The following is an 18,183-nucleotide window of genomic DNA, read 5'->3' on the forward strand; positions in this document are numbered from 1 at the left end:
AACATACTTAGCCTGATAATGTAGCGCTTTCAAAATAGGAAAAGGAGATCCATGCTCATGTTGTGCTCACTCTTTGATGTGCGTCACTTTGAATAAAAGTGTCTGCTATGTGAACACTATGGAAGTGTAACAAACTGTAACAGATTAATTCTTCTGTTAGATAGTGTTGGAGGTGATTTGACTGCTTGCTGCATGAACAAAAATGGACATGTACACTTGAGGTCAAAATTATTAGCCCCCCAGGAATTCTGGAACATTTCCCTTAAATTTTGCCCAATGCTTGAATCATTGATAAAACTTGATACAAGCAATCATTCACCAGTGTTCTTTAGTAGCTTTGGTACATTTTGGAATGTAAAATACATTTTTAGGATAACTTTATATCAAATAAAGTGAAAAATGGGGTGGTCAAAATTATTAGCCCCCCTGTGAATTTTTATTTTTAAAACACATCTGTGCAGTCAGTTTGTTTCCTAACAACACCTGTAGGTCTGTTGGCTTCCTAACAACACCTGAGCATTCAAACAGCATTGAGATTTACTTAAGGGACTCCAAACAGGGCACTTGAAGACGTTATTGAGAGAGACTACTCTTACTAACCATGCCAAAGACAATGGAAATCAGTCTTGAGCTCAGAAAGAAGATAATGGAGGCTCATAATAAGGGAAAGGCTATACTGTAATTTCCAGGCGTTTTACAGTGTCTAGGATAGCTGTACGTCGCATCATTGCAAAGTACAAGGAGACAAACTGTTGGAAACAAACCTGGGCGTGGTAGAAAACACAAGATTTTAATAACTTTGGAGAGGAAAGTAGTCGAAGATGTCAACAAGAAGCCCCGGACATCTGCCAAGATGATTGTTGCTGACCTGACCTCCATTGGAGTTGATGTTTGAAGGAGCACAGTTGTGAGGGATCTTCATCGTAGTGGGATTCAGGACCATCGTCCCAGAAGAACCCCTTTACTCAAAGAGCAGCACATCAGAGCCAAACTGAGGTTTGCCCGAGAACATTTGAAAGGTAAAGATGAGTTTTGGAAGTCCATCCTTTGATCTGATGGAACTGTTTGGGCACATGGATGTTGTTCATGTTTGGCCAAGAAAGGGAGAGTCCTTGAACCCTTAGAACATGGTCCTCAGAATTAAACATGATGGAGGGAGCATCTTACTGTGGGGCTGTTTTGCAGCCTCAGGCACAGGCAGCCTTGTTTGGGTGCATGGCATCATGAAAAAAGAAAGTTATGTTGGCACTTTGAGGGATAATGTGAAGAACTCTGCTCTTAGTCTAGGCTTTGGTCGGCGCTGGGTCTTCCAGCAAGACAATGATCCAAAGCTTTGATCAAAATTGGTCAAACAGTTCTTAAAGGACACCAAAACCAAGGTCCTGGAGTGGCCCGTACAGAGCCCAGATGTAAATCCTGTGAAGAATCTGTGGCGGGTGCTCAAAGTGAATGTCCATGCTCAGAAACCATGTATTTTGGACCAGCTGGAACAATTTGCATTGGAAGAATGTGCCAAAATCCCTCCAGAGACATGTGCCAACCTTGTAAAGACCTATTTGAAGAGGTTGTTGTCAGGTAGGGCTCAGAACGGGCACACTATTGACTACTTAGGGCCAGGGGTCCCTAAGTAGTGGACATGCCATTTTTACCTTTTCTTGTTTTAATTCATTGCATCAATATAATTTCAAAATCAAACATAGGGAACATTTGTCTTTGTTATTTTGGAAACGCATAAACTATAAACACTTGTTTTTAATGGTCATTTTCATGGAGAAATCAAGGGTTTTATCTGATTTCACAAGGGGGGCTAATAATCTTGACCTCAACTGTATGTTTAACAGTCGTGTATAAAAAAGCAGAAGAGAGACGGTGAACAAATGTAGAACACATTAGCCAAGAACCTGGGCGGAGTCATGAGGCCTGCCTTAGGTAAACGTTTATCGATACAGCAGAGACATTAAACCTTCAAACAGACTACAAACATGGGGTCACAGGGTGAAATGTTTGAAGATGGCGAGCCTGAAAAAGATGATCCTTAAATACTTATGAATATGTTACTGAAAAAAACAGATTGAAGGTTTATCCATTCACAGGCACATCATCCATCCGATTGACTGCAGGTTATTCAACTTTAATAGCATTAAAACAACAATAAAGTAAGTGCTTCATTTACACACATGATAACAGTTTACTTAATTCTAAAACACATTCCAATGTGTTTTAGAATTTCATCAAAAAAAAAAAGAATAAAGATTTGAGCCTTGAGTTAGGCTGTTTTCAGGACTTCCTACTACGCTAGCAGTACGTACTGAATTGCCAAAACTCCCCTTATGTCGTACTGATTCTGGAAAATTTCTCAGTATGAAACGGACCAGTCTCCCTCCCTGTACTGTTTCCCACAATGCACAGCGCTAACGTTCTTATTCTTTGCGTATACGACGGGTGGCACTCAGATTTTAGGTGCATTAGCGCCACCTACTGTGTGGGAGTTTGGATCAGATGTTTAACAGTCCGTTACATTTACAGTGAAGTAATACGAGATGAACACTGGTGAATCCTTTAACTTCCAGACATTACAGAGGTGATACACATCTCACAGAAAACTGTTGTTTTATGGGAAAATTATTAAATTCAATATAAACCACTTCTTAACTTCTTAATGATACAAAGGTGGTTTCTCTATCAGCTTGGTCGTTGTTTACTTCCGCTTTCCAAAACCAAAAACCAGTAACACCTGACCCAGCATACTGCAGACCAGATCCAACAGAACAGTCATACTACATACTACCTTCAAGTGCAGAATGAATTATGCATTACGTACTGCATAATGCATTCATAAGCAGTATATAGCATGCTGTTTTGAAAAAAGCCTTAGTCTGTATAATCAGGGTCGCCCTCTCGGCCTCTTCCTGTAAATATGGTATTCCATTTTTTTTATGCGTTCACATGACCAGTTCATATTTAGATTTTTTAGAACAACACAGATCATAAATCGGGAAATTAAATAATTAAAAGTATTAAATCTGAATTACTCAAGCACCATTTTGTTGACAGAAACATAATTTATCTTGTCAATAAAATAAAACAAAGTTATTTAGTGTTAGATATTCAATAATTGTAAGTTAAAGTGGATGTTTGGTGGTGTTTCTTCATGTGGCTGTGATTTCAGTTATACAACATGCCATCAGCTCTGAGAGAACATGCTTAGGTTCATAAATAAACAGAGATGCTGCTCTCGAGGCCCCTCAAGCTCTAACACAACACAAACAGTCAAGAGTGGTGCTGCGGGAGCAAAGTGCTGACCACGCTCTAAAAACAGCTAACTCCTTCCCTTTCTGCGTCTGACCCCAACACAAAGAGGCAGGAGAAGAAGAAATGTCTCACGGCCATGTGAGCACTATACTTTCTCTTTACACCCAAACACCCTGGCCCTCGTACCCTCCTGCTCTGCGCTCAGTGGAAGTGAACCATGTAAAAGAGCTTATTTGTGTGTCAGGGAGGATCTCTCCTGCCTCATTTTCTATGGAGGATGACCCCGTCCTCTGCTGCGCGGTTACATGGAGGTTTAATTGTCTGTCTCACTGAATCAATATCCTCCAGCACACACACACACACACACTCATGTTCACACGTATATTCATCATGTCAGCGTACACGTGTACACCTGTCTCCGGACCCGCAGAGCTTCTCCTCCTGCTTCCATATTTACTGTTGTGCAATGGGCTGTGAGCGGCTGCCGGAGGGGAGAGGACGATGCAAGTCTGATACAGGAGGGAGGCTGAACATCATCTAAGAGGAGCAGCAGTTCAGTCATGCACTTAGAGCTGGACCATCCCACCTCCCTGCTGCTCGGTGAGGAAACACGATGCTAATTAATTCCCCTCTCTCTCATTAGCATTTAAAGAGCAAATTAACCCTCCATCACCTACAGATGAGAGGCGTTGTTGCACTTGTGTCCATGTGCCAACTGCTGTTGTGTTGATGCGAGCCGCGTCCTCTGACCTCAGCACAACAATGATTTTCTGCCCCGTGTGACTTCATGTTAAACTGCTCTTTAAAGGCTTTGACTTATGAAGAGCTGAGGCCAGAGAACGACCCACACCGTTTACCACTTATCATAATGATGCTGCATTAACATGCAGTACGGATTAAAAGTAGAGAGGGCCAGGAAACACACAATGAGCTCTGGTAAACACCACATGTTTATAATCCTGGTTCTCCTCAAAGTTATGTCCAGAAAAGTTAAGTAATATCTAAGTGCTGAGGGAAATAAAAAAAAGGCACATCAAAGAATGGCTTCCTGGATTAAACAGCAGGCCAGTCTCACCTGTAGGTGGTCCATCTTGGAGGAGCACTTGGTGAGGATGACCCGGGCCAGCAGGAGGAGGAAGGGGTTTGTCACCAGGCTGTAAACAGACTCCCCGTCCAGGAGGAGGCTGGAGTGGAGGGCCTCGACCACGCTCTGCGTCTGTCAGTCAAAGACAAATGTGATGCTGGTTCAGTCATCTCAAATGAGGAGGGAGAGCGTTTCTTCATCTACAGCTCAGGATTCTATGAAGGAGCTCAAGGTTTCAGGGGAAAAATAAAGATATAGAATATTGAGAGAGGACTCATTTTGAGCTTGGGATGCAGATTGTAAGTATTCGATCTTTGGAAGTGTTGATTTTTTTCTGTGACAAAAACATACCAAGTGCATTTTTCTACTTAAATCAGATTTTTCAAAAGAACATGATGCATATAACTGAACTTACTGCATATCTACAGAACATACATAGGTGTACAAGCTGTTTAAGGCTCTGAATATCAACATGAGGAGCAGGCTTACAAAGAAAATCTCTGTGGAAATAACAACTAAACCTGGATTTGCTGCAACAAGAGAGCTGAACAGAAGAATATTCCAGACTAACTGTGTCCAGTTTCCACCTACTTCTTCTCACTGAGGAAAATAAGCATGTCCGCTTGGTCGGGTGAGCACAACCAGGTCACATTTAGAAGAAGTTAATGTTGCTAGTGTGCAGAGATGCTTGTGTGCTAGCTTTGTAAGTCTGGGAAATCTCTCTGCATTGATTTTCTACCAGTCTATGCGCTTCTATCCAAAGATGGGATACTGTCCCATAGTTGTTCTTGTTGTTAGTGGCAGTGTTGCTTCCCCTGAAAAAGAGCTCTCTTGAAGACCCGGCACACGGCTGCAGCCCACACCTTCAGAAGGTGGGTTCACATTGAAACATGCTTCAAACTTCAAACATTACTCTGACAGCTGAGTGTATTGAGAGAGCAGATGTTATTTATCTCTTCCTGAAAAAAACTGGAAAAATAGACGTCCAATTAATGAATTACTAGATATTTGATTGTTAACGTCCCTAGTTTGAGCGTCGCCTAATTCTGAGTTTAAGGTCTGAATGTATCAGTTTTGTTACCTCAGCTCCGTGAGGCAAACTTAGAAAGCTTAACAAAGAGTAACCAGGACATTTGGAAGTTACAAAAATCCACTTTACGTTCTCTCTGTTTGACACATTGCTTCTTCTTACCTTAACGCTAATCTGCCAGTTTTCTAATTAGATGCATGTTTCTTATCGGTCAACATATAACCCAAATAACTCTTACAGCTGCAGGTTATCATATTATCCTATAATTCAATCTAGTGAAGTTATCTTGTTAGCTCAAGTTTTGAGTTGAGTTGAAAACAAGAAGCCTCTTTCTGGGATCTTTGTAACTATGTTAAAACATATTTCTCCATAGTTTGCATATCTGTGTGTGTTCACTGTTTGATCCTCAGTGTCCCTGAGGCCCGGCACTCTCAGGCAGATAAAAGGTTGGTGGTCTTTTCAGTTTTTAATTCATCTAGAAGAAAGATATAATCTGATTAAGGATGCTTTCAGGCTTCTCTCTTATAAATCAAACCCACATGACAGAAGCTGCTCCATGTTTGTCCTCCCTCACCTGTGCTGTCATGCATATATAGACTACCTGCTTTACAACAGGAGCTCCTTGAAGTGACAGCACTGATGAATTATTGATGTCAAAGGGATTACTTTGATAAAAGAAGCGTCCCTCTCTTCGGGTGTGATGGCGGTGTGAAAGCAATATTCTGCTTTCAGCACAGCAGAGCGTCGTCCTCTCGGTGTAATTAGGACCCCAGAGAGGCTTCATACCTGGAACGACTCCTGCTCTGTGCCTGTCTGCAGCTCTCTCTGCGCCTGTCTGCAGCTCTCTCTGCTTCTGCTCGGCTCACTTTACACACCGACAAAAATTCATTTCACTGAACTCAGCAAAGAATCAGACTCCTGACACTAATTCTGCCACAAGGGCTTTATTAAAACATTTTATAGTCAATAAAATCATGACAACAAATCTACTGTAAATGTACTGAATATGATCGGGTATAATGAGCATCTCCTGTGTGGACTCAGTGTTTGGCTCAGTTGTGTGTTTCGGGGCAGACTTCATGCGAGTCTATGATAAGGCTGCACAAACGAGGTGTTGCTATTAGCTCGTAGCTTAGGGAATACTCTCTGAAGATGTCACTGGTGACTGATGCTGAGGACTGAAGTCACACAAAGGACCGACACAATGCCGTGAACAACATTTCAATCTGAAGACATCTTCGCCTGACACTGTCATATAAGCACCACAGAGCAGACGCAGATGGAGACACGATCATCCATCAGGAGGTTTGAATCTGCATGAACGAGTCATTAACTCTCAGACTGAACTCGATATAACTGAGGTGATGCATCAAGTGTCTGGTTAAAGCAAGATACATGTCACGATACTGGGTAAAGATTTCATTTAATTTTTTTGTTTAGAAAAGGCAGATAGCCACTACTCTAGGTTAGAGTCCTCTTTTGGCTTTATTTTATACCTTTGAGCAGCACTCATCGGTCCTTTTTCAGGTGCCTCATTTTGTCACATGCTCAATTTGTTTTACTACTTGTGTAATAAATAACTTTGTTTACCCTGAACGTCTGTGTTTATGATACTTCCCTTCCCCCTCACGAGCTGGGTTGTAACAATTTCGATCTGTGGAGTAAAACTGTGGAGCTAACTCAATATGTAGCTACAGCAACGCCAACACATAATCCAGTTTAAGAAGAAGTATAAAAAATGATCTTCATGTGATACAGGGAGGAAGCAGGGCAATGATAATCATGAGGGGTTCTCTTTGATTGTACATTAACAGTCAAAAGTTTGGAAACACCTTCTCATTCAAGGGTTTGTATTTATTGTAATTATTGTAAACACTGTAGATTAATACTGAAGACATCAAAACTTTGAAAGAACATATATGGAATTATTGAATGAACAAAAAAGTGTTAAACAAAGCAGAATCTGTTTTATATTTTAGATTCTGTAAAGTAGCCCCCTTTTTCCTTCATGACAGCTTTGCACACTCTTGGTATTCTCTCAGTCTGCTTCATGAAGTGGTCTCCTGGAATGGTTTCTAATGAACATGAGGCTTGTGAAGAGTTCATTTGTAGAATGACTTGCCTTCTTAATGTGTTTGAGACCATCAGTTTTGTTGTTCAGAGGTAGGGTTAGTACACAATGGATAGCCCTATTTGACTACTGTTGTAATCCAGATTATGGCAAAACCAGATTATTTCATAGTTCTGATGTCTTCAGTATTAATCTACAATGTTGAAAAATAATTAAAATAAATAAAAACCATTGAATGAGAAGGTGTGTCCAAACTTGTTACTCGTAGTGTATGTGTAAATATGAAGATACAATATGAAGATTTGTTTTGTGGGAATGCATTCATGTAATGACAGAAAATAGTGAAATTAAGGGGAGGATTAGAAAAGTTTCACCTTCTTCCTACTTCTTTTTGCACATGTACATTAAAATGTTTCAGTGATTGCTGATGGAATTGATTGATTTTGTTTTTATGTGAGTTCTTCTTTCCTGCATGTATGTTTTTTCTATTCTATTTTAACAAAAATTTGAATTTCTGTATTGTGATCTTATTGTTATTGTGAGACATCCAGCATATCTCACATCACTGCATTGCATGATTGTATCGTTTTATTTTGTAGGTCACCTGGCCCCAAATTTAACTGGCATCAATGGATCCGCATACTAGTTTTCATCACCCAACTTTTCAAACATTAACCCCAAAAACTCTTTTGTTTTACTGTCATGATTTCAGCTGATGACTTGATTTGAATGTGATCGCACACTAACACTACTTTAACAGTCTGTAAAACTCAACACTCCTCTAAAGTAAGTTGAACCTTTCAGCTGATATGAAGTCAGAACACGCTGCAGGATGATAGAAAGAGTACGGCCTAAGCCTGCTCTGTTTGTAAAGCATCTTAAGATAACATCTGTTAGACACTTAGTGAGAGGCTGCCTGAGGGAATTTAACAGGATAAGGGACTCGTTCTTTAAGTATCTGCAGGAGCAGGACCTCTCTAAGATCCCTGATTAGGTGATTATCTGTTTTGGCAATTTTCAAAAGTGATGTTGAGGGCGGCAGACTGACCAATAACAATTTATCTCTTTACATTTAATTATTTGTATTTTTAATTGCATTTATTTAATAAAAATTTTGTATTTATTTATTTAATTAATGTTTCATTTATTTCTTTATTTTGCTACTTATACAAATATTTGTATACACTTCTCTATATCATTTATATTTTTAATATAATCTGTACTATTATTGTTGTTGTTGTTGTTGTGTGTCACTCTGTCTGTGTGCTTTTTTGGTTTTGTGTTGTTCACATTTAACAAAATGTCAATAAACATATCTGTGGAAAAAAAAAAAGATAACATCTGTTGTGTATTAGCGTGATATAAATAACGCTTGATTGATGATATTGATTGAAAATAACACAAAGCAGTAGAGACTGATGAGATGGTTTCATACCTGAGGGGACAGCAGGGCCGGGGGCAGCAGGTCAGAGATTTCGATGGAGGCCGGAGGACCGGTCCAGTTACTCTGTGCAAACATTTGGAGGCAAGCGACAGCCACGGCCATCACCACCAGCTCCCTGCAGCAGGAGAGACACAGCGGACTCAGTGGACAGAAAGATGAATCAGAGAAGATGAAGAAAGGAACCTTCTTAAGCTCACAGGGTGTTTTTAGAAAAGCACAGTGACAGGTCATTTCCTCAGCTCATAATTAGGGGGGTTTAAAAACAGACAACCAGCAGACATGCTTTGCTGCCTTTCTATTAGGCTGAGAGAGCGATGGAGGCTGATCGAGGAAGAGAAAGGATCCAATCATGAAGAGGAGGAGGAGGAGGAGGAGGAGGAGGAGGAGGAGGAGGAGGAGAAGCGGCATTCAACATTAAGACGTGGACAGTTTCCCCCTGAGAGTGAGAGGGGAGACGTTAAGCTGTCCTTATTAAAAATGAATAATTCATGACAAAAAGAATAAAGGAGGCAAAATAAGGATGAACAACACTCTTGAGAGAAGATGCTAAACCACCAACAAAACCCTCACCATCAGGTGAACGTGAGGATCTTAATGAGCGTGCTGACATCAGCAGCTGGCAGTCCCATACTCTGATCCACCTGCTCACTGTTATCATTAATAACTGCACACTGCTAACACTGTTTGTGCATCGTGAGGACGAGGATCTCAGGCCAATGTTCAGACATACTGTCCAGACAAAATGTTCAAACAAAAAGTCATGAAGGGATTTTGTTTGGCTGCCAGCAGGACTACACAGGAGTGCAATGTTTTGATCCTGTGTTCAATGTGTACGCCAACACTGGGTGATTAAAAGAGAAGCTCACAGCTAACATGAAGAAAAAGAAGAGCAGCTAACCTGCAACAACCGAAGATGCTTTTTTGAGGGAGACAGCATACAAGAGCTGTCTTTGTAAAAGAAGCAGCATTGTTGCACCAAGTCTAGGAAGCTGCCCATCATATCTCCTTTAACAGTTTAACTGATGATGGACGACATGTCTCTACCACCTCCCCATGATGTCAGAATCACCCCATGACAGGTACCGATGTTGCAGCATTTAGAGCTGGAGTTTGGGCCAATGATTGTATCAAGAAGTGACAAAACAACAGCTACTATGTGTGAAGACGTGACTTTCAGAGCTCCCCCAGGTGGCTGGCTGCAGTATGGGTCTTAAAGCCCGCCTCCTCCATAATAACAGATGGAACATGGGTCAAACATGCTCAAAAATGTACATACACGTCAATCCATTTTTCCACAAACATGTTTTCTGTCAAAGCAGTTTGTTCTTATCGTGCTGTTTCATGTTTTATGACTGATCATTTTTAAGAAGAAGTTTAACTTTGATTTCTTATTTGATGTTAAAAGATGATTGATTGACAGCTCTGTGCAAATGAAGCTCCTGTAGCATTTGAACATCGACAAACATAAACTGAGTCATTAAACTCACAACAACCGTGAATGTCTGCTACAAATCAACCCAAGAATCTTTTCTGCTGTGGACTGGACCCACCTGATCGATCTTTGATGTGTTATTAGTTCATTAAAAGTGGTTATGTAAGAATTCACCTGAATTAGTAGATTGGTTTAATGTGATGCATGACATTTCTGTAATGGAAAAATTAACGTTTACTCTGAGGCTCAAAAATGATGTTTTTGATAAATGTTGGAAAGGATGGATTGAGTTTATTAACCCACATAGAACGGATTTCACAGCTGTACTGTAACCCCCTTGGTTCTCTGCTACACATAGACTGTTATGTTTTCTATGTTTTCTATGCTTGTTGTATGTTTGTTAGTCATCTTTGTTTTCTTTTGTAAAAAGGAAAGTGCTCACTTGAGAATGTATTGCATAAGTCTATCTTAAACTCAAACAAAAGGAAAATCAAAATGTGTGTTTTGGTAAACAGACAAAGTTTGACATCAGTCCTACAGTGTTATTTTGACGGCTATTCTAGATTTAGTCTTAGTCTTAGGCATATTTGTCTAAAGACTGTTAGTTTTAGTCACATTTTAGTCTTTTCAGCCCTTTTTAGTCTTAGTGTAGTTTTAGTCGACGAAAACTCAAAACATTTTAGTCTTAGATTTTTGCCAAAACATCTTCACTCTCTAAATAATTCATGTAGTTGATCAGATATTGTTTCAGGGATGTACCTAGTGTTAAAATCATCAACATTTTACTCCTTTAACACTTTTGCTTGTGTAATATCTTGAGTTAAATAATTCAGCCTGTCGCTGCTAAAAAGTCAAAAGAAAGCATTCTTGATGTGACCACTGTGACTGTATTTAGATTCTCTTGAATCAGAAAAATGCTATGAAAGGACTGTATTGCACATTTACGACGGTCCTTGAATGTACCTGCAGTGACAGGCGCACATGAGAAACAGGCAGTTCACGGCACTCTTAAATGTATCAGCGTCCTTCAACGAGGAGTTGATCCAAACTTACTAAATGTGTCTGATGTTTCACCAAACTGGATTAAATCAAGCTGTAGACGCAGAGCTTTTTGCGGTAATCGCGGCAACAACGTCAAATATTGAACAGACGTCCCCCGGTTGTGTCTTTGTCACTAACGCACACCGGGGGGTAAAAATCATCAATGAAGATGAGACAGATGCATGGAGGTGAGGAGAGCTGGTTCATAATGCACGCCTGCTGCAGGTTGAGACTAAATTGTGTCACTGAAATAATAACTCAGCCTGTCACAGGAACACATCACTTTAATCTTTGAAGACGCACAGCGGGGGAAACACGGATTCTTAATGTCCGACGATCCGCCACTAATGTTTTCGTCTCGTTATCGTCTCGTCAACGAAATCAAAACACATTTTCAGAGTTTTTATTATCAGGGAAGCACTTTAATACGTCTTAGTCTCGTTTTCGTCATGACAAAAATGGGTCATTGACGAACATTTATAGTCATAATTTCGTTGACGAAATTAACACTGCAGTCCTACCATTTCACCAGCCGGATCACTTCTGCGCACGTCTTGGCTGCACCAGAGGACTATGTCAGCATCCACCGTGGCTGGATTTTGGTTTCAAATCTCAACACTGGTGTTAAGTCTAGGCAGTGCAGCTAGTGCAATGCACCAATGCATTTAGGGGGGCCCATGACAAACGTCTACTTCTGTCACTTTCTTAAACACATCAAGTGTTTAGCTCAATTTGATGTAAAGATCATCACAGCGACCAATCTTTAACCAAACTTTGACGTTCCTCTCACAGTGGACAAACTAAAGCCTGTGAGTCTCAGAGTCTCAGGATGTTGAACAGCTCTGTGCTCTGAGAGTCACGGCCATAACATTTACTAAAGCTGAATTCTACATCTCAGACTCTCCCAGCTGTTACAGATAGCTACAACACAATCAGGGAACAGTCTATTGTGTCTGACAGCTGGAGCTCCTCCCCGCCGAGTCACCTGCTGGTCTGGTCGTCGTCGGTTCCAGAGGTCAGGTACAACAGGACCCGTCTCTCCAGGTAAGCCTCGATGTCCTCGCCTTCGCTGCAGCTGCCGTCTCCAGTGAGCAGATCTAACACCAGGTGGTTCAGCAGGACCGCCTCGAAGTCCCCCTCCATCAGAGACTCCAGCAGAGAGCCCACCTCTGGAAGAGCAGAGAGCACAGAGGTTCACATTAAGCTGACGGGTAGTTTAATGCAGGCAGTCACATTAAAAAAGGTCACACAGCGGAAACATCAGCACACAGAGATGATCAGAGACATAAGAGCTGCAGTGAATGTTTGCATCAAGTCAAAGAGGACTCAAACGGGTGCATTTAAAAACTTTAACTAGAGGAAAACAGACTTTATCTCGTATCATCATGATATGAGATGTTCTAAAATAAATGGCTGCGATTACACTTTGGGGACAGGAAATACAAGCAAGAGTGAAGCGGTCTACTCAGACAACAAGCAACACAGCACACTACACTTTAGTCTGTTGTACAAAGGCCTCAGACTGGGCAGGACCTAGCACCACAGAAACTCTAGTGTCTAAGAGGAGCGGTGTGTCGGTCCTGTGGAACTACTTTAGCTGTAAAAGAAAAGATGCAGCTCAGTGTCAGGTATCGTAAAGAACCTGCCTCGCTTGTCTTGCTACCTCACTTGACCTCATGAGGCAAAAATACCAACCAGTATCAGCATTTAAACACTACAAAGCGCATATGAGAGGCACGTGAGCCAAATCCACCTCCACAGGGATCACTGATGACACACAGCTCCGTCTGAGTGCGAGTCAAAACAGTACAGGGAAGTTAGAGGAGATGAAAATAAAGTATTTTTCTACTACAACTGAAGGTGATGATGGCAGCGCAGCTTAATGAATGGACCAGGCTCCAGTGTTTGTAGCACTGATTACATATTACACTTGGTGAGACAGTATCTAATTTATGTGTGTGAGAGAGAGAGAGAGAGAGAGAGAGAATATGAGAGTGTGTGTAATATTGACAGCCTTGTATCACACAACTCAAAATTGAATCACATTAAATCAAAAAGTAATAATTACCAATATTGGTAAATAAAAGATACAATCAGATTATTTTCCCGAATAGTTCAGCCCTGCTCAGTATTCTGATTTGGATACATTTCTTGTTGTTGCGCCCCATGTACAGAGGCCATAGCCCTCGTCACAGCGTCATGACCCTTCGCTGCATGCCACTCTCTACTGTCCTCCTTTTCTGTCCCTCTTAGGGGTGGGCAGGGATTTGTGAATTACGTATTCCAACCAGGTGGTGGCTATAGTGTCTTAAAACTGAACAGAAGAAGAAGAATGCTAACTACATTAAATAGCAAAAGAAGAGGAAGACATGAGTGACATGAGCTGCGTTTTTCTCCGTTTCTGAATCTCACTACTACACATGCATTTCCAGAGACTGAGCATGGCTGTAAAATGTAAACACACACACCACGCTGCGTCACAGAAACACAGACGTAAAGATCAAGACAGACGCTGTCAGTGCCCGCTGCTAGCAGCACCTCATCCTGCTGCTGGTTAACGAGACTGCAACAAGAACTGACCGTTAACGGGACAGTTGTGTGTTTAGTGGTGGGGGGATAGATGCCAATGATCAGTATTTTGTCTTGAAATGCCCTTTCCAAGTCTTTCAGCTGTCCTGTCTATTAAAGACAAAATGTGCAAAAACGATACATATCTTGCTATAATTCCAACTTCAATCAATCTTTATTTACACATCAGTTCACAGCAAATGTTATCTGAAGAAACTCTAGAAAAAGAGCTGATCTAGACCACTCTTTTTGACTGTATGAGCACTAGGGCTGTCAACGAATATTCTAAATTCGAATATATATTCGAATATTTAAAAAAAAGGAGATTCGATTGTGAAAATGAATATTCTACTGTGGAAAAAAACACATCAGCGGCTACTTTGCAAGTGGATGCACTGCATGACGGGTCAGGGACAGGTCACAGGAGTCACACATGCACAGCATGGAGTAGATGGCAAAGAAATATCTTTCCGTCCCCGGATCCTCAGTGCGCTCTGAACACGTCTTTTCCTCCGCTGGGAATACAGTGAATAAAAAGAGATCGGTCTTCTTCACATGTGGACTGTCTTGTTCACATGTGGACTGTCTCGTGTTTTTGGCAAATAACCTGTCAGGCCTAAGACCCTACATTGACAGTGGACTAAAAGAGCCCGACAATCAGTGACACTGGGATAAAATGCAGTTTTTCCTCTCTTTTTATACAAGCGCCAAGAATGTAAGTGGACTACTTTTTTTTTTTCAACTTTAACTGCAGTTAATGTTAATAAATTTGCTTGAATCACTGAATGAAGCCTGCCTATATTAGGGACAAGAGTCGGGACCTTTAATTGCTCGCACAAGTCTTGTTCAGCACTCACTCAGCGCATTACGCACAGAGAGGGGGGCGAGCGAGTGAGAGGTCTCCGGTCTTAAAAGTGTTTCGGTATAGACCATTAGGTCATTTACTTGTTTTGTAATGTGTAGGTATGTTTTAGCCATGTTATATCTGAAATACAAATACATATACAAGTAGTTATGTCTCCTTGTATCAGTTTGTCCACCTGTTATTGACATAATGCACAAATATAGATATTTGAATGGTTCGAACTAGGGATGACCACAATTAATCGATTAATTGATTGTTAAGAAATTACTCAAAACACACAATTTCGTTATAAATTTTCCATCACGTGGGACAAACATCATGTGGTCTCATATTACACTCATCTATCAGTGAGGTGTTTTAAGTTTAAAGCATGTTTCGATGTGAATCAGCTGTTAAAGGTGTTGCTCACAGCGGAGATGCTCAGCTGGCGGCTGCGGCCGCGCGTCAGGTCTCCACGTGCGCTTTTTTAAAAGAGGATCAATACAAAACTGCTGCCAACAACAACACGGACACAAAGGTTGACTGATTTAAACAGGACATTTCCACCTTTGGATACGAAGGCAACAGACAGGTGGGAAATTCAGGTACGCTATGTTTGCAGACCAGCAACATCAGAGCCGTCTGGGCTTTTCTCCAGCGGGACTGAATATGACCCGGTTGCTCTCCCGGCTGACACCTGACTGAATCACGTTTATTTTTCTCAATAAGAACGAGTAGACAGAAAACTGGACACTGAGAGTCTGAAGTACTTTTCTGTTAGTATTATGAGCCTTCACTTTATAAGGTTATGTCCACTGAGAATATTTTTATGAGCCTGATCGTTGATATTCTGCGTGTCAAACGTGTGCTCGTATTCAATCCCGTCAGTTATATGCATTTTGTTGCTGTAGAAAATATAATTTAGCGGGAAAACAACGTATTTGGCCTTGTTTTTGACGTAAGAATAATTATGTTTTTTTTTATCAATTAATCGATAATTGATCGTTAACATTTCCAAAAATCGATCACGGAAAATACTTAAAATGTACATCCCTAGTTTGAACCTATGGGTTTTTTTTAGAGCGAATATTCAAATGCCATTTTGGAGCAATTTTGACAGCTCTAATGAGCACCCAGTGTTGAAAAGAGACATCTGACCTCTCTCTGTTATAAGGATTCTTGTAGTTATGTTTTCAGTGTACTTATAAGACAACTGAAATATCTACATGACAACTGTGCATGTGCCACCCAATGATGGAAGCGGCAAGATGCACTGAAAATGTTTCTGTTTTCAAAATAAAGATTCCCACTTTGAACTTTAGAGCTCATCCAGAGTCAACCATCAATTCTTCCTCTGTTTAGAGGAAATCTCCTGATATAACATGAGATCAAAATTGACCTGCAAACTGTTTTAAAAGGTATAGTGTGTCATCTAAGTGTACAAGGCCACAATATTGCACCCCAATGGAAGATGAAGAATAAAAAACAAGTTGTGTATAAACTAATTATTGATAGACGTTTTTGATGGTTACATCTTGATAAATGGAGGATTGTTCTTATCGTGCATCACAGGAGCAGGGGAGTGTTTCAGTCTAGAATCTGACCGTTAGGTATCCTCAAGTACTCTCATTTCTACACACTGTACCTTTAAGAACTTAGACTGAGGTTCAGGAAGCAGGAAGAGACCATCATGCTTCGTTTATGGAGTGAACTGGAACCTCATAATTTATGTGTTGAAAACCAGATTACACTTTGATAAAAATGAAATGTACAAAACGCTTCATAACTCTGATCAAAACTGACCCCACCTCCAGAGCTGTGTATTAACTATATGTTATAAACTAAAGCTGTGGGTGAGTGGGGGAGAGGAGGCTGTGTTGAGGCGATGTTTGAGTCTAAATGAACTTCAGTGCTGTTTGTTTTTAATCAAGAGTATTAAGAAAACCTGCTGCGTTAATGGATCTGCTCTAATTTCCCCTCGCAGCCTCACGTAGAAATCGGCTGATGAGGTGGAGGAAAATGAAGCTCCACGCTCCACCCAACGCTCAGGCCAACTTGACAATCCATCTCCCCTCATTTGTCTGAAATTGTTTAGCCGTGGATTTTAATCTTAGGCCATATTCTCATTAAGTCAACGAGCATATTGAAACCATTCCCCACAGATGAGGCGTTCAGCGTGTGAGCGTCTGGCGAGCTAACACTCCCACAGCATCGCACGCTCTGCTGCTGAGGAGGACCAGCTGAAGAGGCCAGCGGTGTGCTGGTGGAAAATGTTGATTTATGGAAGGACAGAGGAAGGCTGCTGGGCCGCTGCTTCCTGAACAGAAATAATTGTGTTGCTCGTGTGCTCGGTTCAACATCTCCCCTCCTTTCATTAGCTTTTTATTTGAGGAGGGAGACGGGCTTGGCTCATTAGCATTGATTGCTTTCTGTTCCCTCGGTGGAGAGAGCAGAGAGAGTGGGAAGGTTACTGGTGTTCTCTGAGCTGCATAACAAAGCCCGGCGAGCTGGAGGAACAGTCCAAATTGTCTCCATGGCCGTCTTCACACACAGAGAAGTGAGCACTGACACTAGACGCCTCCTGACAGAAGACAAAGGTCAGTTCAGTCCTCCTGCAGTTACCTTTTCTTTTCCAAAAACATGTCTTTAAATAAGAGAGAATGACATTCAGCCAAACAACCCAGTGTGCCTCAAATGCTTCAAAATAATAAGCAATCTATTGTGCTGCTCAGGGACTTTAAAGAGTTTCCAGCTGACTGGCGCAGCTTCATAAACACCATTAACACTTATTACAAACACCACCTCTCCACCAAAAATCTGCAGCGCTCTGTTTCCTGTGCCGAGGACGACGGCTTTGTAATCAAAGAAGGAGTAAAACCGCCCCCCCTCCTGTTTCCTGCACCATGCATCAAAATGTCTCTGGACCGGTGGAGAGGGTGCAGACTGTGAAGGCTCCTGAGCCGTGAAAACGAGAGCTGGTATGGACTTCAGGTAACAAACTGCATCAGCTGTTTCTTTAATGAGCAGACTCAACCAAACTAACCAACCATCATTGTTCTGCAGGTTACAGAGAGAAGGTACTATGTGGTGATGTTGAATCTGCAACTTATGTTCAATCAATTAATCTTTATTTATATAGTCCCAAATCACAACAAACACTATCCTCAGACTCTTTCCAAACAGAGCAGGTCTAGACCGTACTCTATGTTCTATTATTAACAAAGACCCAACATCAAGACAGGATCAGATCCAGTCCCATCTTACAGACAGGACTCAGTCTGATCTCATCTTAATCCACCATGAGCAGAGCACTTTGCAGCATTTAGCAAGTTACAGTGGCAAGGACAAACTTCCTTTAACAGGCAGAAACCTCCAGCAGGACCAGACTCATGTTAGACACACATCTGCTGAGACCGT

General features: G+C 41.2%; 1 protein-coding gene across 1 annotated transcript in view; it reads right to left on the reverse strand.

The window, feature by feature from the left end:
• ttc27 (tetratricopeptide repeat domain 27) overlaps positions 1–18,183 on the reverse strand; it is a 118,047-nt gene that overhangs the window by 87,993 nt on the left and 11,871 nt on the right. Inside the window, exons 2-4 of the mRNA XM_034681934.1 lie at positions 12,340–12,523; positions 8,873–8,996; positions 4,328–4,468 (exon numbers count right to left, since the gene is read on the reverse strand). Coding sequence (XP_034537825.1) covers positions 4,328–4,468; positions 8,873–8,996; positions 12,340–12,523 — 449 coding nt within the window. The remainder of the gene's footprint in view (positions 1–4,327; positions 4,469–8,872; positions 8,997–12,339; positions 12,524–18,183) is intronic.

The sequence above is a fragment of the Notolabrus celidotus genome, chromosome 4 (genome assembly GCF_009762535.1).
Source record: "Notolabrus celidotus isolate fNotCel1 chromosome 4, fNotCel1.pri, whole genome shotgun sequence".
NCBI classification, from domain to species: domain Eukaryota; kingdom Metazoa; phylum Chordata; class Actinopteri; order Labriformes; family Labridae; genus Notolabrus; species Notolabrus celidotus.